The sequence below is a fragment of the Saprolegnia diclina genome (genome assembly GCF_000281045.1).
Source record: "Saprolegnia diclina VS20 unplaced genomic scaffold supercont1.10, whole genome shotgun sequence".
Lineage (NCBI taxonomy): Eukaryota > Oomycota > Saprolegniomycetes > Saprolegniales > Saprolegniaceae > Saprolegnia > Saprolegnia diclina.
In genome coordinates, this window is record NW_008246077.1 from 774,707 (window position 1) to 795,391 (window position 20,685).

The 20,685-nt window shown below is 58.8% G+C and overlaps 10 protein-coding genes across 10 annotated transcripts; 4 read left to right on the plus strand and 6 right to left on the minus strand.

Moving 5' to 3' along the window:
• The first annotated feature begins 171 nt into the window (after positions 1-171).
• On the plus strand, positions 172-4,251 carry SDRG_04289 (hypothetical protein). The gene is made up of 15 exons (XM_008609956.1): positions 172-245; positions 290-476; positions 524-618; positions 667-809; positions 864-935; positions 989-1,169; positions 1,220-1,526; positions 1,576-2,057; positions 2,104-2,715; positions 2,767-3,087; positions 3,133-3,309; positions 3,352-3,471; positions 3,522-3,563; positions 3,616-3,951; positions 4,001-4,251. The coding sequence occupies exons 2-15, from the start codon at positions 302-304 to the stop codon at positions 4,211-4,213; spliced, it is 3,276 nt and encodes a 1,091-aa protein (XP_008608178.1). The 5' UTR covers positions 172-245; positions 290-301; the 3' UTR covers positions 4,214-4,251.
• Positions 4,252-4,308: 57 nt separating this feature from the next.
• Positions 4,309-4,614, minus strand: SDRG_04290 (hypothetical protein; the record flags this gene model as incomplete). The annotated part of the gene is made up of 1 exon (XM_008609957.1): positions 4,309-4,614. One exon carries the CDS (start codon positions 4,612-4,614, stop codon positions 4,309-4,311), a length of 306 nt encoding a protein of 101 aa, XP_008608179.1.
• Positions 4,615-4,815: 201 nt separating this feature from the next.
• On the minus strand, positions 4,816-6,153 carry SDRG_04291 (hypothetical protein). The gene is made up of 5 exons (XM_008609958.1): positions 6,003-6,153; positions 5,746-5,948; positions 5,441-5,702; positions 5,170-5,396; positions 4,816-5,118 (listed from the first exon to the last, which is right to left on the minus strand). Exons 1-5 carry the CDS (start codon positions 6,068-6,070, stop codon positions 4,928-4,930), a joined length of 951 nt encoding a protein of 316 aa, XP_008608180.1. The 5' UTR covers positions 6,071-6,153; the 3' UTR covers positions 4,816-4,927.
• A 47-nt stretch (positions 6,154-6,200) lies between these two features.
• Positions 6,201-7,930, minus strand: SDRG_04292 (hypothetical protein). The gene has a single exon (XM_008609959.1). The coding sequence runs from the start codon at positions 7,781-7,783 to the stop codon at positions 6,296-6,298; it is 1,488 nt and encodes a 495-aa protein (XP_008608181.1). The 5' UTR covers positions 7,784-7,930; the 3' UTR covers positions 6,201-6,295.
• A 669-nt stretch (positions 7,931-8,599) lies between these two features.
• On the plus strand, positions 8,600-9,444 carry SDRG_04293 (hypothetical protein; the record flags this gene model as incomplete). Its single annotated transcript, XM_008609960.1, has 2 exons — positions 8,600-8,661; positions 8,711-9,444. Exon 2 carries the CDS (start codon positions 8,716-8,718, stop codon positions 9,442-9,444), a length of 729 nt encoding a protein of 242 aa, XP_008608182.1. The 5' UTR covers positions 8,600-8,661; positions 8,711-8,715.
• A 526-nt stretch (positions 9,445-9,970) lies between these two features.
• On the minus strand, positions 9,971-10,691 carry SDRG_04294 (50S ribosomal protein L22e). Its single transcript, XM_008609961.1, has 2 exons — positions 10,598-10,691; positions 9,971-10,391 (listed from the first exon to the last, which is right to left on the minus strand). Exons 1-2 carry the CDS (start codon positions 10,607-10,609, stop codon positions 10,026-10,028), a joined length of 378 nt encoding a protein of 125 aa, XP_008608183.1. The 5' UTR covers positions 10,610-10,691; the 3' UTR covers positions 9,971-10,025.
• A 590-nt stretch (positions 10,692-11,281) lies between these two features.
• SDRG_04295 (50S ribosomal protein LP2) lies at positions 11,282-11,722 on the plus strand. The gene has a single exon (XM_008609962.1). The coding sequence runs from the start codon at positions 11,313-11,315 to the stop codon at positions 11,649-11,651; it is 339 nt and encodes a 112-aa protein (XP_008608184.1). The 5' UTR covers positions 11,282-11,312; the 3' UTR covers positions 11,652-11,722.
• On the minus strand, positions 11,679-12,759 carry SDRG_04296 (Ras-like protein Rab-28). Its single transcript, XM_008609963.1, has 6 exons — positions 12,637-12,759; positions 12,462-12,591; positions 12,323-12,411; positions 12,149-12,275; positions 11,998-12,101; positions 11,679-11,953 (listed from the first exon to the last, which is right to left on the minus strand). The coding sequence occupies exons 1-6, from the start codon at positions 12,688-12,690 to the stop codon at positions 11,777-11,779; spliced, it is 681 nt and encodes a 226-aa protein (XP_008608185.1). The 5' UTR covers positions 12,691-12,759; the 3' UTR covers positions 11,679-11,776.
• Positions 12,760-14,337: 1,578 nt separating this feature from the next.
• SDRG_04297 (phosphoglucomutase) lies at positions 14,338-17,582 on the plus strand. The gene has a single exon (XM_008609964.1). It carries the CDS (start codon positions 14,363-14,365, stop codon positions 17,540-17,542), a length of 3,180 nt encoding a protein of 1,059 aa, XP_008608186.1. The 5' UTR covers positions 14,338-14,362; the 3' UTR covers positions 17,543-17,582.
• SDRG_04298 (hypothetical protein) lies at positions 17,551-20,677 on the minus strand (the record flags this gene model as incomplete). Its single annotated transcript, XM_008609965.1, has 12 exons — positions 17,551-18,439; positions 18,482-18,727; positions 18,785-19,063; positions 19,112-19,358; positions 19,414-19,689; positions 19,738-19,836; positions 19,882-20,060; positions 20,107-20,178; positions 20,220-20,342; positions 20,386-20,452; positions 20,500-20,567; positions 20,618-20,677. The coding sequence occupies 12 exons, from the start codon at positions 20,675-20,677 to the stop codon at positions 17,594-17,596; spliced, it is 2,562 nt and encodes an 853-aa protein (XP_008608187.1). The 3' UTR covers positions 17,551-17,593.
• Between the last annotated feature and the right edge of the window lie 8 nt (positions 20,678-20,685).

Here is a 20,685-nt window from a genome sequence, read left to right on the forward strand (position 1 = left end):
GCATGAACGTGGCGCTTCCGTCCGCTCTCCCCGCTTCGTGTGTTTGGCAGTGCAGGTGAATTTATGGAATTCAAATGTTCAAAGCCCCGTGTCTTTTTTTGTCGCCAATGCCTGTCACATACAAAGAGCAAGTGAGTGCCAGTCAATGGTATATAAATTAAATAAGTTGGGCTTGACTTGCATCGCAATTTCCTTGCAGAGCGGCCGGCGCTGATCCCCATCTTGGCCAAGGACGATTGAAGAGGGTATGGGATGCTTCCTGAGTGATAGGGACGGACTCGCGCTGTAGGACGGACGCAAGATGGGCATTCTCGACGGTATCTGGGCCTCCATGGGCGGTCCTGCGCGCCAAGCTGCGGTCTCGTTCGCTTCCGTGGCCAAGAGCGACGATGAGCCCGACCTGTACGAAGAAGACGGCGACTTCAACTCGGCGTGGCGCTACTATGACAGCGCGCTTGCTACAACGGAAGACGCAGGTACGCCCGTGTGCGCTCGAATCGCGACAGCATGATTGCCATGTTAGAGCGGGCGCTGACCGCGACACCCGTCCAGAGCTTCGTGCTTTGGAACGATCGAACCGATGAAGCTAATGCGCTCTTCTTGACGATACACATGGAGGTAATGTCATTGCGGTCCCTTGCGCACGCCTCGTATGCGCTATCTTAGCCGCGGACCTTTGAGCACCACTCGCTCGGCCACCTCGTGAACGGCTGGAGCCTCATGCAGCCGTGCGGGAAGAAGACATGCTCTGGCATGGACTGCGCGTCGTGCTACTCGATCCTGCACCTCGATGAGGTGCTCTCGACCGCGTACGCCAATGTTTGCTGCTTGGACAGGAGGTGCTCATGGCACCGACGTCGCAGGTACCCGCAAGCGACGCTTGGTCTGCGTCGCGACCATACCAATCGTGCATCGTACCTGGAACACGTTGCATGGTATTTCCTTTCCGATACATCTGTCGTCCAAGTGTCCTCACGCATCCTGGCAGGTGGGCGGGTGCGTCGCCATCGATCGAACTCGTCGTGCCCCGCGCCCCGATCCTCAATGACATGCGTTGCGTGCACCACGTCGATACGTCGACGTCGACCTCCATTGTCACGATCACCCTCGTGCGCTCGGCCAGCACTCTCTGCGCTGCCGGGATCACGCGCGGCTTTCGCCTTCTCTCGGTATATACATTCGTCGATCACATCGACGGCGTTGACCTTCAAGTGTGTAGGTCGACGAGACGCCGATCCATAGCGTCCACGGTGTCGCGGCCGCCGTCGCAGCGTCCGACGCACCGTTTGTCCGCTTGCACCTGCACGCCCCATGCGTCCCGTCGCCGTCATCGATAGACGCCCCGACGCTCATGTGCGACACGTACCAAGTGACGTTCGCACCGCTCCCGAGCCGGGGCATTGAGCACCTTGGCGACGTCGGCCTCCGCTTTCGCAAGATCATGGACACGATCTGCGTCGTCGACGTCACTGGGTACGCTGCGTCCCGCCACGTCCGCCGCGGCAGCCTCGTGTTGCGCATCAACGGTCTGTCCCATTGGTGTCCAAACCGTCGATTTCATCCAACAAACTGTAGGTACACGGACGCCCTTTCTGAGCTTTGATCGGCTCTCTGAGTTTACAGCGAGCAGCGCTTTCTTCCGACTGCCCTTGACGCTCGACCTCGTCGCGCTGCCGCAGGAAACGTACTTTATTGACCGGGAGAAGGCGCTCATCTCGGCGTCGCTGGCCGCGTACCAGATGGCCAAGGTCGCCGAGCACGTGCGTATCCATTTGCATACGTTGCAGCCACACGTGCTCTGCGCCCACGGGCTCGCCGACGCCTTTGACACGAGTGCGTTCGCGGCGCTTGGGCCCAATGCGCGCCGTGCGATCCTCCCGTTCGTGGCACCCCGCATGCTCTCGAACGTCCCGATTCCCGCCGACATGGTGCGGCTCCTTGGCGTGCTCAAGGCGCATTTCGGGCGCACGGTGGCTCTGGGCAACGACGCGATTGAAGTCGTGCTCTTGATTGTGTACAGCTTGTGCTACGTGGAAGAGGTCTCGGTGCACCGCGAGGTAGCAGACGCAATGTGAGGCTGGTACAAACACTGTCTATCTGTAGGCGGTGCACGCATTTCGCGAGCTCATCAAGATGGTGCCCATGGCGTGCCTCCTCGAGTACGTTCTCCCGCTCATCTCGACGCTCAAGAGCAACAGCAAGACGCTGCTGCGTGCGGCGTCGGTCTCGCTCTGGCTCGAGTTTCTCCGGCGTCTTCAAACCCAAGCGATGCTCCTTGATGCCGACGAAGACGAACGCATGCCGGGCATCTCGATGGCCGACATGGACCACCTTCGGTGGCGCCACCAAGTGCTCGAGGCGGGTGTGGCCTTTGCCGAGCTCTCGTCCGACTTGGAACCAGCCGTCTCGTGCTCCGCAAGACAGCACTTGACGTCACTCGTCCAAGAGCTTATCGTGCCCGAGCCCTCGGACAGCGTGCATTGGTGCTGGCTCATCCCGCTCGTCGAAGCGCTCTCCAAAGCACTTATGCCTGATGGCCGCCTCGATGCGCTCCACCTCACGTACCAGCTCGCGCCATGGACGTCGCCGGACCAAGCTCACTGGCGCTGGCGCCTCGCGCTTGTCTTTGCGAGCCTTGCCAACGACGGCAACGACCTCATTCGCAAGGTCGCGGCCCAAAAGTTTGTATCGTTTGTCGAGTACCTCCAGATCCAGGTACGACATTTGATACCTGGTGCCCCAGTGTTCGACGGATATCGGTATTAGGACTTGTCGGCCTTGTACGATGCGACCACGATCACGAATGCGCCACTGAGTCCGCAAAACTCGCTTCTCGAAATGTCCGACATTCGGTACACGGAGCGCGCGCTCAGCGTGGCCAAGGAGCCCAAAAAGAAAGCCGACGACGACGACCGACCGCGCGGCTTGTCGGCCATTTCGTGGCTCGGGTCGGCGAGCATCGACAGTGACGGCTCGGACTTGCGGCGGCGCTGCATGAGCCTCGACAGTTTGCACCAGATCACGGCCGGCGACAGCACGCACCACGTGCTCTTTGCTCTCATCGACGGCTACATGAACCTCATGCATGTACGCTCCTCCTGCTTCAAGACGCACGTCGATGGTGGGGCGTAGGATGCGCCGACCGAGATCAAGAAGATCGTGTGCCGCAACGTCGGCCGCGTCGCCGAGCTCTTTGGCCACGAAATCCTCATCAAGTTTCTCGTGCCGACGATCCAAGATGTGATCGCGATGGACATGGACGACTGCAAATGCCACGGCAGCAGCGCCGTGTACGACTCGATCCACCACGTACGTCGACACGCATGACGTCGGCCGCGTCATCACCTCTAGATTTTGACGCGGGAGCTCTGTCGGCTGTCGCCACTGTTTGTTGACGACCCGGACGGACTCGCTTGCGACGTGCTTCCGTTCCTTATTGGTATCCTCACCCACCCGACCCAGCACACGCACGTACGATCGCACTCGCACAACCGCCTCTGCTACCTCTATGATATGCATAGGTTGTGGTCGAGATCCTCGAAAACCTCGACTACTTGGGCTTTGTACGCTGCGTCCCATGTTTTCTCGGGGGCTGATGCAACAATGCTGCATTAGGCGCTCGGCAAAGCCACGTTTCTCGCCGAGCTCGGACCTGTTCTCTGCCATGCGATGGAGAACGGCGAGTGGAAGGTGCGCGTGGCAGTCGCATACAACCTTGGCCCGCTCGCGCGCTGGCTCGGCGCGTCCATCTTTATGCAGCACTTTCAAAAACTCGTCGAGACGCTCTCGCAAGACCTCGTGTACCAAGTGCGCAACCTGGCGCTGCAGCCACTCCAGCTGCTCGTGGAGCAGGACGGTCCGTGGCGCGCGTACGCCCTCGGCTTTGTCTCGTCCGTGCTCGTGGCGCATGCCAACTATCAAATGCGCGTCGGCACCCTCTTGTGGTTTGCGGTGCGTACTTGCATGTGGTTGTGGCGGTTGCCTCATCAAGGTGTCGTAGGCCGTGCGGGAGCATCTCGACGCCGACAACCAAGCCACGTACGTTGTACCGGCGATTGAAGTGCTGGCAAAGGACCCGGTCGCCAATGTCCGCGTCGTATGCGCGCGGGAGCTGCACACGCTGGCGCTACCGGCGGACGTTCTTGCGTCGGTCGTCGCCACCTTTAGCGCCGATGCCGACATGGACGTGCAGTTCTTCGCCAAGGACACGTAGAGGGCCGCGATACCATGTTGTCATATATTTGAACGTCATCTAGCGTGTTCGGGATGGGGCAATCGATGGCGCGGGCCAAATGCACGACAACGACTCTACCACTTGGTCAACTTGTTGCGCTCATCGCCCAACTTGCGGACTTCCTCGACCTTGTCGTCCAAATAAAAGTTCATCGGCTCCTGGATGGCCTGGATGTCCTCCGGGAGGTACGCGCGCTTGAAGCTCAAGTCGGACGCACGGACGAGGCGGCGCTGGCGCGCGACCTTCTCTTCCTTGCCGAGCCACGAGACAGCCTTGTTGACCTCGGCGACCTCGACGAGCGCGTCGTCGTAGCGCAGGCCGAGCTGGCGCAGGCTCTTGCCGACCTGGCGCTGGTACAACTTGGCGAGGGCTCCGATCATGTTATTTCGAGGTTGGACAGTCAGTCGGGTTCTGAGGGCGCCCGTGCCAGCCACCAAACGAGAAATTCCCCCCACTTTTGGCCAATCACAACGCGCGATGCCCGCAACCTGCCGCTTTTTATAGCATCGGCGGCGTTCCGGCCTCTCAAAACCCATACATGCGTCTCGTGTCTTTGTGATGTTTAAAACACTGCGCCAGGAGACAAGATAGAATGCCCAAGACACTGAGCTGGCCAACGGTCGTGGGCCGTGTTTAAAACAGATTTTAAACACAAAATAGGAAGGTCCCGAAAGGTTGCCCTTGACGACAAGGTTACGTGAGGCGGATGCAGACTGGCGCCATCGGTAGCGTCTGCATGACCTTGCGCAGACGCAGGTCGCCGACGAAATGCTTTGCGAGCGGAAGCAACGTCGTTGCAGCGACGTCCTCCCAGGTGCGCGTGGGCAGCACGAGCTTTGTAAACGTCCCGGATGCATGGCGCCGGCGAATGTTGTCGACCATCTCTACACACAAAGCGGCTTGTTTCTTGTTATGGTCGATATAGCTCAACGTACCGCTCGATGTCTTGCCGGCACCGCATTCCGTGGATTCGCGCTGTCCGTTGAACGTGTACACGCTGTGCACGTACATGCCGACGTCGCTAGGCAATTGGCCCTGCACGGGCGTCGCGATTGCGAGGTGCCCAGGAGGATGCGCTGCGTGCAACACGGCAAAGCCAACGTTCGCCTTCATGGCTGCGTTCAATACGGGCGGCAACTCGGCAAGTAGGTAGTACCCCGGCCTACTCGGATCACTTCAATGTGATAAGCTGAAGTTGCACGGTACACTGCAGTCGAGAAGGCACTCTTGGCCAAGGCTGCATCCACTTGCATGCACTCGAGCTCGTCTGGCAGCTCGGCTTCACTCACGATGCGCAGACTGGCCTCCCATCGGGCGCAGTAGGCCTCGATAGCCACGTCGTCGTTGGGTGGCGCCGGTGTCGGATGGGTAAGAAGTTTTCGGCGCTTGCGCTCTTGCACAGCGTCTTCGTCTTCATCGCTCTCTGTGTCGCTCTCAAACGACGTCATGGGGCGGACCTTGACGAGTGCTACGATGCATGAGCCCATTGCTGTGAGAGCTAGGCGACGTACTGGGAAAGCAGTCTTGGACGTGCGACACCAACCGCAGCACAGGTACCCCGGACGCCACAAGCGACGGCATTTTGGAGCCGGGCAGTCGCAGCATAAGCAGCGTGTCAGCGTCCGGGCTGTGGTTGGGGAAGGCGTAGCATGAGAGCTGCGCGTTTCCTTCGTTGTCCGGGACGAGGCCGGATAGGCTCGCACCGTTGGTCAAGCTAATGTAGAGATGCTTATGTATGGACGACAGTCAGCATCGAGGGCCGTCGCACCAGGTATCGGTCCATGCCGCCTCGCCGTCGTATCGGCGCAACGCCAGCATCATCGTCGAGTCCGCCATCGCACGCTTGACGTGATTGGGGGATTTATAGGAAAGTCCGCGAATCAGCGCGTGCGTGTATGGTTCGAAGCCGCCATTTCAACCAATCCATTCGGTCGCGGGAGGCCCTTGGAGTCCCTTGGAGTTGAAGCAACCGCAACGCGACACAATCCTCATTAAGATGCTCTTCGTTGGCAAGACAAACTAGATCTTGGTTCGCGATCAACGACCTATTGCTAGTCGCATCTACCGGCGCTCCTTGAAGTTTTTGAGTTCCGAGAGGCGGACGTAGCGGTGATAAATGATGGGGTTGAGCTGGCTCAGACGGTCGGGGTTCTGTGCAAAGCACACAAAGAGCGTCTTGACCGCAGTATTGAGCATCGCGGTTGCAGTCGAGCTCACCGAGTAGCCAACGACGAAGCTGAGCACGGTGCCGTACACTTGCAAGTGGGAGCCAAAGAGGACGAGACTGGCGAGCGTGCCCATGCAGCCGGCGCCACTGTTGGCAGCAAACAAGAGGAGACGGCTCGTCAAGTCGTCGTCGACCATGGCCTCGATACCGCATTCCTCAAAGAGGCTCCAGACCTCCGCAGCGGCCACGTAAAACGACTGCGAGTACGCCGCGACGTAGCTCAGCGTGTACTTGTGGTAGAGCTGCGTGAACGCATCGATGCGCGGTGCCAGCGGCAGCACGACGCCGCGAAGCCAGCGGTACGAGCCGTCGCGCTTCGCCATGCGCAACACGGTCCAAAAAAAGTGAGCGATGGGACTGCAAAGCGCGCCAAGGCAGACCGAGCCAAAGACCGACGTCATGGCCACGCGCGTGTAGTGCAAGACAATTGTGTTGGCAGATGGCGCGTTGTTCGTCTTGGGCTCCATCTCGATCGATGCCGTTCGAAGCGACGACCGAGGCGACGTGAGCACCATGGGCACGGTGGGCGACTCGGGCTGGTCGTCACCCCAGTGGTGGTACCAGTACATGACCGTGCCGGACACCACGACAGAGATGAGCGTCTTAAAGAAGTGCGACGTCCAGTAAAAGTGGAACAGTAGCCAAAGGAGGCCGATGGACCAGCCGTCGTCCTCGCCGACGTTCGAGAGAAGCTGGCAGCACCAATACGACCACATGCTTGAAACGAGGAGGATCACGCCCGAGACAGCGATCACGGCTGGTGACGCTTGCAGCATTTCGGCCACGAGCTCAAAGACGACGGCGACAAAGTCGAAGCCGAGCTTGTTCTTGCGCGTCCAAATAAAGTCCGAGAACGCGAGCGCAAGCACGCCAAGGCTCACAAAGAAGCCGGTCCACGTCGGGCTCACAAGGAGGACCAGCGCCATGGGCGCCATGCCGGCGAACGAAAGCGTCGTGGAGACGCGGATGTAGAGGTCTTTCGGCGCGGCAAAGAAGAACGCCACCCAGATGAGGCCGTAGATCGTGCCGACGATGACCATGGCGCCAATGTACGGGACACCGTCGGGCCGCGGTTGCGAGTACGTAGGGCTCGCGACGACCAGAATCATCGTGATGAGGCACTGCATGCCAAAGAGCGCGCCGTACATGACGTCCTTGTTCATTGGGCGCAGCGTCAGCACCGGCGGCGGCTTTACCGTCCTCTTCACTGAGCTCGAGTCCAATGGTATGAGCGACTGCAGGTCCCTTGTCGGCGACAGCGTGAGGTCTTCCATCTCGGCTTCGGTCGGGACCGACACGTCGTGCTCGACCTCGGGCAGCATCTCGTCGGGCTACGAGCGTTGTTTGGATTGGCTAAAATTCTATATCCGGATACTGTCAATATGCCGGATAGACAAGCGACAGCGCAGAGATGCTCGCGATACCGCGCGCGCCTGCGTCCATGCGCGGCGCGTCCTGGTTGCCAACGAGACCATCACTGACAACGCACGCAAGACTGTAGGTCCTTTTTATGCGATTGGAAGCGACTGGCGCAGAGTCGCCGCGCGGACGTCCGGGACGATGGCCCGTCTACAAGTTCTCGATTGCAACAGAGTCTCGCGAATGTGACCGAAGCCGCGTCAAAGGATTAGGCGCTATGGCCTACGAGCTTGGCCTACGTGCGTCATCACTTGGTGATAAGCGGCAGTTTCTCGCAGCGTTTCGCTGTTCCTGGTGGCTCTAATAACCGCCGGCAGGAGAGGACAACCGACTTCATGCAACGACGCTGCCACGTCGCTCCTGCCTACGTCCCGCGTGCGAGCATGTGAAACAGCAATCCGTGGTATAGGTTCCTATATATTGAGCAGCAAGAACTGGTTGCGGCGTCAGCGTTTGCAGTCGGGGCGATGATGGGCCGGCCGCCATCAACGGATCTTTCCTGGCGACTGGCCTCGATAATTTAATTATCAAGTCGAATAAAAATCGTGGTCCATGACGCCAGCGTTCTATGACCATCGTCTGTCAATTAAATGAAGGCATAGGATAAAAATATCGACGATCCGAATGACGGTCGCCCATCATTCTCGGCTGGGCCGCGAGAACCAGGTAACGACCAATCAGCGTCGCGGTCGACACTGTATCGACCAATCATAGGTGACCACTCTCCGACGTTTTGCTTGGCCGGTGAATTTTCTCACATCTGGAAGTCGCCCGAAAGCCCGTAAGTCGATGGCATATTCGCGATCCCAGCCTAGCCGACATGTCCGTAGGTCTCATGTACCACCACCGCAGCCGCGCCGCCACGCACAAGGGCGCTACGTCCCACTACCACATGAAGTACTCGGCCATGGAGCTCGAGGACGAGCTCATGGACAGCTACGCCTGCAACTACAACTTCGACCATGGCCACGCCGCGAGCCACCGCCAGGTTCAGACGTCGGCGACGGCAAGCGACGCGACTGCTGACTTGCAGATGCTCGTCACAGCGTTCCCAGAGGTCGATGCGGCGATCGTTCAAGACATCTTCATTGCCAAAAACTACGACGTTTGCAGCACTGCTGAAGCCTTGAGCGGTCTCATGGCCCCGGCGCCGGTCGTTACTGCCCCGTCCGACACGGACGACGACGACGACCAGTGGAGCTTTCACGACGATGCTGAAGACACTGCTTCCGTTGGCTCTCTTGACTGGGTCGTCGTGCAAGACGATTGGGATGTGGCTGACGACGGCGGCGCGCACCCCTCTTGTCGCTCGTACAGTGACGTGCTCGTCGCGCCGTTCGCTGGGCAAGGTGTCCCATTTGAGTTCTTTCCGCCGGCCAAGGCGTTGCGTGACGACGCGCCTGTCGTCACCACCCACAGCAGCAACATCGAGAAGGATGCATTCCAAGAAGTCAACGACTACTACAGCATCAAAGAGTATGGCCAGCGCCGCGCCCACCACGACCGTCTCCACCCCCGCAAGACCAAGGCCGCTAAAGCGCCATCGACGAAGAAGGGCAAGTAGGCCACCACCAGCCACCACCTGCCTGCGTGTACACTACGGTACTTAATATTTATTATGTGTACGTGTGTACACATACTCGACCGATGCCTCTTCAACTAATTCCAACTAATTCATAACTAATTTGAACATCAAATGCATGCTTCATTCTCTCCAACGGCCATTGCCAAGTACCGTCAATGATCAATGACCTCGACTTGTGTGATCGAGACCGAAAATCATTCGGAGCAGAAGACTCCAGTCGACGCAGAACGCCAATCTCAAGGCCCATTCTACCAGTACGGGTAGTATGATGAGGGCGTAGGCTACGCCCTCGTCGCAGTGTGTTGGGCTAATGTAGCTGTAGTTGGGACCCCGTAGACGATAGTGCGTGGTGTGTAGTACGGCCTGACGTCGCCTGCTCGGCCCTCACACGCTCAACGAGGCAATGACGGTGGCAGCGAGTCAACGACTCGTGTGCCCGGCTACGCTATGCTTTGGATGAGTGCGGTGGGCAGGAAGAAGACGAGGCGAATCATAAATACACGAGTGTATGCTGAGAGAATCATCATTCTATTGAGTACAATGACATCGCACTAGATCGCTTATTCCTCATCGGCTTCCTCATCCTTGTTGTTGTGGATGTTGAAGTAGCGGAGCTCGTACGTCGACTTGTCCGAGGCAATGACGTGGAGGTAGTCGCGGAGCTGCTGCTTCTTCAAGTACTTCTTGGTGAGGTACTTGAGGTAGCGCTTCGAGAACGGCGCGACGGCGGCGATGTGGAGCTTGGTCTTCTCACGCGAGATCGTGACGACGTCGCCGAGGACACCGGTCTTGCCGTTGACCTTGATGCGGTCGTGGAGGAACTTCTCGAACGAAGCCACGTCCAAGACCTGGTCCTCGACGGGCGTCGAGCAGTCGATCGTGAACTTGAGCAAGTTCTTCTTGCCAGTCTTGGGGGCGGTCTTGGTCTAAGACACACCAACGTCACAACCACGTTCATCGCACAAGGCGCCCGTCGCGTTGCATGCAGCATCCCAGTATCATCCCTCGGACCTCCTCTTCCCACCCTTCCATCACTCCGTGGCTACGAAGATGAGGAGGACTGGCGAAGAAGCCCGAGCAGAGAAGAGGACTCTGCAGCTAGCTCCGTTCGTCGTCATGAATAAGCACTTACAGCAGGGGCCATGTTTGATCTCAACAGCAAAGTTTGATAATAATCGCCTTCAGCAACGCTGCGCAGTCGGCACGCGCTATTGGCCACCCAACGCCGTCCCCTACACCTACGTATACAAACCCGCTGCTTGCAGGCTTCGACGGCATTTGATTGGCTATAGTACATTATTTTGAACATTCGGATATACTGTGAGGTCGGGCGGCCCCCCGAGAGGCTGCTAGCAGCGTGGTGCGGGTATCCCATCCTTGTTTTGACAATGGACGAGCGCACGATGAATCGGTTGTCGGATCCAGGGCACTGCCGAGTCAAGTAGAGGCGTACTAGCATTGACGAGTGAAGATTCAGTGGGTCGTCCATTCACCGAGCATGCTTGGCAGGTTGGACGTGGGATTGCGCCGACTACCGTGCACGGACAGTAGATCGTTGCTTGGTACTTGCTGTGTGGCGCTTGCAGTGTGTTCTAAAGCAGCGAGAGCATCGGAGGCAGAATTGCGCGCAATCTTGTGAAATAGTGTACGCTAAGACTATTTGCGTATGCTCCTAATTAGGATGCCAGACTGGTGGCGGGAAGTGGGTGCTGAAATTCGGATAATCCGAAATCGAGATGATTGGATAGGGGCTAGTGCTGTATGGTTATCCGGATCGGCCAGCCCTTGCGCATGAGCGCTCAAAATCTTGTTTCCGGGCTCGTATTACCTTAATTTGATTCAAGAAGATGCGTTACGTTGCTGCATATTTGTTGGTTGCGCTCTCGGGCAAGGACGAAGTCACGGCCGCCGATGTCAAGAACGTCTTGACCAAGGCCGGCGTTGAGATCGACGCTGCCCGCCTCGCCAAGCTCTTCGAAGACGTCGCCGACAAGAGCATCGACGAGATCATCGCCGCCGGCTCGAAGAAGCTCGCCTCGTTCGGTGGTGCCGCCCCGGCTGCCGCTGCTGCCCCCGCCGCTGGTGCCGCCGCTGCTGCCCCGGCCGCCAAGGAAGAGAAGAAGGAAGAAGAAGAGGCTGACCTCGGCGGTGGCATGGACATGTTCGGCGGTGGCTCGGACTACTAAGCATCCAACCCAACCATCAAGCACGCATGACGACCCAAGCGACTCTCACCGGCCACTTGGAATTTAGATAATGCAATGCAGGCAATGTGCCCATCTCATCCTCATTTTCTCTTGCCACGAACCTCCTACTGGATCGAGCACTTCTTGTCCGGCCGCCGCATGTCGGGCGCCGCGACATCCGGGTCGTTCTGGTCGTGGTTGATGATCGTTGCCTTGACAATCGGTGTCGTGATCTCAACTTCGGGGCGTGTCACAATGATGCCGGCGAGGTCGGCTGCAATTTGGAAAAACGTCGAGTTGACCTGGCGTGCGTTGTCATTCATTGACAGCATCTGATCCAACATACCTGGTCGCCCGTCTTGGCCGACATCGTGTAGCTCTTCATGTCGTTTTCATCGGCAAACTGCTTGTGCTTGGCAGCCTTGACCGTCCGTAGGTGGTTCATATCGCCTAGCACGCGCGCATGAGCTCCATCACAATTCGAGTCCTTTGTGTACATTTGTTGCCGCAGAGGCCAATGTAGGGCAGCTTCGAGTCCCCAAATGTGCGCTGCACAAGGCGTAACCAGTCCTCGAGGTTCTGGAAGCTTTCGTAGTTGGTGATGTCATATACGAGGAGGACGGCCTACGAGGAGCCTCGGTTTGGCGCTCCGTGCGTCGACGTGAACGTACGTGGGCGCCAAAAATGTAGTTTTTGAGCATCTTGCCGCCAATGGTTTGGCCACCAATGTCCCAAAGCTGAAGCGCGACTTGAACGTCACCTATGATTTGTCCCTCGCTATGAGTCTTCCTCTGGTGACAGCTGACGGACCTGGCAGGGCAAGACGCTTGAGGTAAAAGTCGAGGCCAATTGTTTGCTTGTAGACGTTGGAGAAGGTGTTCTCGGTGTGGCGCATCGCAATCGATGTCTTCCCGACAGCGCCGTCGCCAAGGATGATGACCTATCGTGTACAGATAGGGTCTTTGCGGGTATGACGGAGGGTGACCTTGAATTGGAGCTGCTCGAGCTCATGCTCACTCGCGTCCTTCTCTTCCGCCATTCTACGTGGTCGTGTAGCCCCTCTTTGTTTCGGCGATCCGTTTCGAACCCAATCCTGGATCTTGGAAACGGTCAAACCTTGGCCCATCAATGGCAGATCCTGCCAATTCGCTAACGTTAGGATGGATCTCGCGCTTCACGAGAACGCATGCCAAGAGTCCTCGATAAAAAGTTGTGCTTGACTCTCACGATACCAGTACACACAGATCTGAGTTGCGACGGAGCAAACGCATCGCGACCGTACAAAGTATGGATTTATTGCTGTTCGGGGTGCTCCTGAGTAGTCAACATACACGGCACCGCCCCCATGAGCAAACGCAGGACAGTCATCAAATGGCAATGACCTTCGGAGCGGGCACTTTACCGGTACACTGAAGTCACTCGATTAAAAGGTAGTATGGACGTCGCACAGCGTGCGATTCACCAGCGTGATGAGCGTCAGACACCCAGCTTTTGACTCCTCCCTACAAGATGCATCCTTTTCTTGCATTTGCTTCGGAGCAAGACCAAGCGCAATCGGCACGTCAAAGTCGTCGATCAAAGCAAATCGGATCTGCGCGAGCGACTGCGACAACTTCAACATGAATATAATGACTCGTGTTACAAATATCAAGTCAGTATTCGGCTTTTTATTTTATCAATGGTCGCTCGATGTTGAAGTTGCCGTTATCAAACCTGGGCGACGTTCCGCCCAAGGGCTGCTACAAAATCGACTGCTGCTGACGTCAAAATGCATTCTATTCTCATGCAAACTACCCCGTCGCGCGCTCTCGGGGATGAAGTCACCACTGGGCTCGTTGCTGTCATGCAGTCTCCTCTACCGACGTACCATGTACTAGTACCAGCACACTACGAGTAACGTCGAAGGCTGCTTGAGTTGGCGGTAACTTGTGCAAGAGGCTCCGCCGCACACCTGGAGGAGCGCGAGTCCTTGCGAATCTCTGTTCGCCTTCCCCAGGCTGCGTTCCTATGGCGATGGGCCGAATGACCATCCTGCCCAACCGTGCCACGTCACGCATTCGCAACCCATTTTGAATTCGGCCTTTTTTCGTGCACGCTGCCGCCGACCAGCAAGGCCTCGCACAAAATGCAGGACCGAGGACTGGTGGTCACAGCGCGGCCATGGATAAAATAAAGTGTTTTCACACAGCGAATGCATCATGCTCCCACTGGCCGCGCCCCCCACATCACTTCGAATCTGTCTCGAGTGGCAAGATTTGGCACTGGCAAAGCAGTTTGTCTGCGCGACGTGGCATTGCTCACGGGTGTCTCTGAGTCGTCTTTAGCAGCGCGAACCGAGCTTTCCACGGAACCTTCCTCCAACGTCGCAATGCCAAGCACTCGTGTGGCTTCTTCCGCCGCGCTCTTTGAGACTCGTACGACACCACGTCCACGTCCTCGCACAGAGACAAAGGCGCCAAGCTGCTATCATCCTGCCATCACCCTGCATAAAATCGGCGGCGACGAAGCATTTAAATAATGCATGGGCGTGTCGCAGGGGCGTGTGACGCCACGATTCTTTGGCGGTGTGCCATTGAAGAAATGGGATTCTCGTCGCTTGATTGGCTGAAAATCGGACCCAAAGTCAGCGAATCGCAAGCATCGGATCCTAGGCGAGCCGACTGTGGGGCTGATCTTCGTCAGTTGCCAATTTCCCTCGTCGAGCGTTTAGCATGAGCGGATTCGCTGCGTTTGAAGCCAAGATGGAGGCCGCCGGCCTCAGCCAGGCCGCGATCAAGGCCTTCGAGTACTCGTACGCGTCGCTCCTCAGCGGCGACTCGGGCACGATGCCCGAGACGTCGATCGAGAACGTCGCCGACCTTACGTACCTCGAGGGCCGCCCGGGCTCGATCCGCGAGTCGATCAAGGCCGATGCGAGCCTCCTCCAGAAGACGGTCGTGCTCAAGCTCAACGGCGGCCTTGGCACGAGCATGGGCCTCGACAAGGTCAAGAGCCTCCTCAACATCAAGGGCAGCGACAACTTTCTCGACATGACGGCCAAGCAGATCATTGAGATGCGCAAGAAGTACAACTCGAACGTGCGCTTCATCTTGATGAACAGCTTCAGCACGAGCGCCGACACGCTCGACTATTTGCAAAAGTATCCCGAGATTGTGAGCGACGTCGACCTTGAGCTCCTCCAGAACAAGGTGCCCAAGATTGACGTCACGACGATGCAGCCCGCTGAGTGGAAGCTCAACCCGTCCAAGGAATGGTGCCCGCCCGGCCACGGCGATCTCTACCCGTCGCTCCTCGGCTCGGGCAAGCTCGACAAGCTCCTCGCCCAAGGCTACAAGTACATGTTTGTCTCCAACTCGGACAACCTCGGCGCGACGCTCGACTTGGAGCTCCTCACGCACTTTGCGCAGTTGGACACGTCGTTCATGATGGAGTGCTGCGAGCGCACGGAGAACGACAAGAAGGGCGGCCACCTCGCCAAGCGTGTCTCGGATGGCCACCTCGTCTTGCGCGAGTCGGCGCAGTGCGACCCGGCCGACGAAGCCGAGTTCCAGAACATTGCCAAGCACCGCTACTTCAACACGAACAACTTGTGGATCCGCTTGGACAAGCTTGCGGAAGAGCTCCACCGCCAGGGCGGCCTCATCAAGCTCCCGATGATCCGCAACTCGAAGACGGTCGACCCCAAGGACGGCGACTCGCCGGCGGTCTTCCAGCTCGAGACGGCCATGGGCGCCGCCATTGAATGCTTTGACAACTCCACGGCGGTGTGCGTGCCCCGCACGCGCTTTGCGCCCGTCAAGAAGTGCGATGACTTGCTCTTGCTTCGCTCGGATGCGTACGTGGTCACGGACGACTACCGCCTCGTCTTGGCCCCCGAGCGCAACGGCAACGCGACCGTCATGGGCCTCGATGGCAAGAAGTTCAAGCTCGTCCAGCAGCTTGAGGCCGCGCTCCGTGGCAACGTCCCGTCGCTCATCAACTGCAACCGCCTCAAGATTACGGGCGATGTCGGCTTTGCGCCCGATGTTGTCTTTGAAGGTGACATTGCGATCGTCAACAACAGCAAGGAGCAAAAGACGGTGCTCAGCGGCACGTATCGCGACCAGACGATCGACTTGACGAGCCAGCCCGGCCTCGGCAAGCTCAAGGCGTCGGTCGTCTCGACGGCCCCGATCGAAGGCCAGAAGCCCGGCACATCGGGTCTCCGCAAGAAGACCAAGGCGTTTATGGCCGAGCACTACCTCAACAACTTTGTCCAGTCGACGTTTGACGCGCTTCCGTCCAAGGACCTCCACGGCGGCACCCTCGTCGTCTCGGGCGACGGCCGCTACTTCAACAAGGAGGCGATCCAGACGATCATCAAGATGGCGGTCGCCTCGGGCGTTGACCGCGTCTGGGTCGGCCAGAACGGTCTTCTTTCGACGCCGGCCGTGTCGGCGGTCATTCGCGAGCGCGAAGGCGGCGCAGTTGCGTTTGGCGCCTTCATCTTGACGGCGAGCCACAACCCGGGTGGCATTGACGAGGACTTTGGCATCAAGTACAACTGCGAGAACGGCGGCCCGGCCCCCGAGAAGCTCACGGACGAGATCTTCAACAACACCAAGGTCATTGCGTCGTACAAGATTGCCTCGAACTTTCCCAATGTGGATGTCTCGCGCGTCGGCGCCACGTGCGTCAAGTCGGACGATGGCAGCCGCACGGTGGTCGTCGAGGTCTTTGACGCGGCCGAGGACCACGTCGACTTGCTCAAGACCATCTTTGACTTCAAGGCCATCAAGGATCTGATTGCGCGCGACGACTTTTCGTTTGTGTACGACTGCATGAGCGGCGTCCAGGGCCCGTACGCCCACCGCGTGTTTGTCGACGAGCTCGGCGCGCCCGAGTCGAGCCTCCTCAACGCGGTGTCGAAGGAGGACTTTGGCGGCCACCACGCCGACCCGAACCTTACGTACGCGCACGAGCTCACGCACATTATGGGCGTCGACCCCAAGGGATCGGCGATCCACGGCCAGGCGCACAAGGTGCCGGCGTTTGGCGCGGCCTGCGACGGCGACGCTGACCGCAACATGATTCTCGGCTCGCGTTTCTTTGTGACGCCGTCCGACTCGCTCGCGGTCATTGCGGCCAACGCCAACGTGATCCCGTTCTTCCGCAAGAAGGGCGGTCTCCGCGGCGTCGCGCGCTCGATGCCGACGTCGGGCGCCGTCGACTTGGTGGCCAAGAAGCTCGGCATTTCGCTCTTTGAAGTGCCGACGGGCTGGAAGTTTTTCGGCAACCTCATGGACTCGAAGGAGGTGTACGGCAAGGAAGACTACACGCCGTTCATTTGCGGCGAGGAGAGCTTTGGTACGGGCTCCAACCACATTCGCGAGAAGGACGGCATGTGGGCCGTCCTCGCGTGGCTCTCGATCCTCGCGGCCAAGAACACACCGGGCGCGCCGCTCGTCTCGGTCGAGGACATTGTCGTCAACCACTGGAAGACGTATGGCCGCAACTACTATTGCCGCTACGACTATGAAGGCGTCGACAAGGCGCAGGCCGAGAAGATGATGGCGGCCATGGTGGCCACCAACAAGGCTGGCGAGAGCCTGAACGGCTTTACGCTCGCGACCAACGACGAGTTTACGTACCACGACCCCGTCGACGGCAGCATCTCGCGCAACCAGGGCATCCGCTTTATCTTTACGGACGGCTCGCGCGTCATCTTCCGCCTCTCGGGCACGGGTGTCGCCGGTGCGACCGTCCGCATGTACATTGAAAAGTACGAGCCGGCCTCGGGCAACCTCGCGCAGTCGGCGGCCGACGCGCTCCGTCCGCTGATTGCCGCGGGCTTGACGCTCTCGGCCCTCGAAGCGTACACGGGCCGCAAGGAACCCACCGTGATCACGTAAATCGCGTAAAGCGGTTAAATATATGTTATGCACACGCACACTTCGCATCTCCTAGGCGTCCGTGTCGGAGAGGAACTCGTCGTCGCCAGCGTACACGCCTTGGTCTTGGTCTATCGCTTCATCGGCTTCGTACGACTCGTTGTCGTCCCATGCGCCCTCGGAGCGAGGAGTGTCTGGGAGCAGTGCCTCTTCGGACACTAGCACGTCTGCCGGCGGTGGGTCGGGGGACGCTGCGGGAACGGGTGCTGACACGTGCTCCGTGACGCTGTCGCTACTGCTTCTGGCCGTGTCATGGTTGCTTTGAGTCGTGCCTTGGTTGCTTCTGGCCGTGTCGTCGCTGGTTTCAGCCAGCCCATTCCAGATGATTGCAGTGTCGTTGTCGATATTGGCGTCCGCACGCGCATATCGGGTATCGTCGAGGCTTGCATATGCGTCCAAAGCGCCATGAGAGTGGCTGTCGCGTGACGGTGGAGCGTCAAGAAAGGCTTCTTGCTCCGCGTCGTGGAGTGCCGAGTGCTTCGAGTCCAGCGACAATGGCATGACTCTTGGCGTTGACATGGGAGAGATGGTGCGCGGTGTCGCGTCTCGAGATGCTGATGTTCTGTCTACGCTTGGCGTCTCGGCGCGAGAAGGTGGCTCGTCGATGCGAGGCCGTTCCAGGTTCCAACTGACAACTTGAGCCAGTGGCGGCGCATCGAGGTCTTGACTTTGTTCGTCGTGGGTCTCACTGGTGCGACCCGAATGCGGTCGTTGGACTGCGCAGCCGTCGTTGAAGAAGAGCACGTCGTCGTCCTGCTTGGTGGTGCGCGCCTTACTTTTGGCAGACGATGCTCGCTCTTCTGGAATCGGCGCGGGCTTGGCGCGCGGTCGCAGCGGGCTCTTGGTTGACGTTTTGCTCTACGTCGCCATGTAGAAACGTGTTGTCGGACGTTGGTGTACCGAGACCGGTGGCACCATCTTGGTCGACGGCTTGCGTAGCGTGACCGACTTGCGTGCCTCGGTGGGATCCCACGGCTGCGACCGTTGGCTCAGCGAGTCGCGTCGCTTGACCGAGAGGTAGTTGATGACGTTGAGCGTCGTCGGGTCCTCCGTCTTGGGCAGCGCGAGTTTGTACACCACGACAAAGTCATTCTCGAGGTCGTCGTCGTTCGGTTGCTCTCGCCGCTCGCGCGTTGAGCGCTGTTCCTACGTCGACGCAACACGCTCCATCGACCGTGCATTGCGCCTTTGTCGTTGACGTACATGCACGAGATCGCGGTGCTCTTGAAGCCGCGCGGCGAGCCGAGCCGCGAGCTTGGACCGCGCTGGTGCCTCGGGCACTGGCTTTGGTGCTGGCTGTAGCGCCTCAAACTCCATAAAGTGCGCAAATGGATCGGGCTGCTCGAGTATCGGCGGCGGAACTTCAACGATAGCCACATGCGGTGCTGGCTCGGGCATCGCGTACAGCTCTCGCAGCAACGAGAGGTCGCCATCGCGAAGTCGCGCTTGCTTGACACTTTGCTTGACGTGGTGGCACTTGAGCTAGACAGAGCCATGCAGCGACCTTGCTGTTGCAAGGGAGAACCGTACCGCCACGTTGACGTACGGGTATACGTGCAAGAGAAGGACAACGTGGGCAATGTCGTGGAGACTCACACTATGCAGCTTGAGCTGGTCGATGGACCGGATCGCTTGCGAGCTTGGATGCACGAGCTCGTGGACTGCGGCGACGTTGTGTACCCACATGCGTAGCGCGGCCCCAACGACGGACCGTCGTTCGATCGCGGCCATCGAAAACGTGGCTTGGCCGCAATGCAAATAAAGCAGTGCGAGCGACCTACGTACACCCACGAGCAAACTGTTAGCTGCCATTTGAAATCAAACGAAAAGACCGAGGGTCGAGGTCCGCGATCGTGACGGCTTGGAGCGTCTCGACGAGCGAGTCTTGAAAGACGCTTCGCACAATCGTCCATGGCAGCCAGCGCCAGCGGTCCACGAGCTGGACCGTCGACGGCGTCTCGAGCGCGACAATCTTGTAGAGCACCGAGGCAAGAATGTAAATCTCGGGCGTGGGTTTGACCCAGAAGCGCAGTTGCTGGAGCGAGTCGGCACGGTACGCGCTCTGGCTGTGCAGCTGGGTCATGTAGCGCTGGCTTTCCATCGTAGCCCTAAGACACTTTGGGTACAACCGTAGTAGACATAATGGGAATGTATACTGGTGGCTCTCAATCTCGGGGGTCGCCGAGAGCGAAGCAACGAGGTTGTCCATGCGCGTCGCAATCTCATCTTGGTTTGCAATATATGCGACGGGCAAGCTAGATAGCCGCGTGGATGCCCAGCGGCGATAAGAAGGCACTCACCTCGGGTGGAGAAACACGGGCGGCGACTTCTTCTTGCGCTTCTTCATGGACGGCGTTGCAGCGCGGCGCTTGGCGGTGAGGAGCTTGACACGCTCGATGGCCTCGAGGTGGCTCTGAACGTTCGCCAGCCGAATGGTTTCGACCTGCTTGACGAGCTCGCGTTGGGCCGCTTGGTCTCTCTACGCGCTGCCTCGCATCATGAACCACGCAGGCAATCAAGGGTACGGCGAGTGCTTCGCTTCGGGCTGCACGCTCTTGCGATTTGACGCGCTTCCATTCGTCAAACGACGCTTCACTCTACGCGTTTTTGAGTTGAGTCGAGCACATGTCGCAACAACCTGCGCTTTGAGCTTGGCTTTTTTGAGCTCGGCTTGCTCGGCCTCGCGCACCTTGGCGCGTTCCTTGGCCTTCTCTTCTCTAATGCGCTCGTTCTTCTCGTCGCACCATGCGCGCCAGCACGCCTAATGATATCTCGTTCGAGAACAGGTCGTCGCGAATGCCGACCTCGCCGTCGTCGAGCTTCTTCTTGCGCATGCGTGTTTCGTCGTCCTTGGAGACCGAGAGAGGCCGCCTGCATAGACACTTGTTATATCGACGACTCCTCACAGGTGCGCGTACAGCTGCTTGGTGCTTACGCCTTTCCGGAGACGCGGCGCCTCGCCCGCCGACGTTCGTGGCCGGAGGTCCTATGCAGAGCGAGCGTATTCATCAACCTGCGGCTAGCTTTGGAGCGTACAGGCTGGCTCTGAGCCACCATGAGGTCGCGCTCCAGGCTCGAGAGCCACACCGCGTTCATCGGGTCGG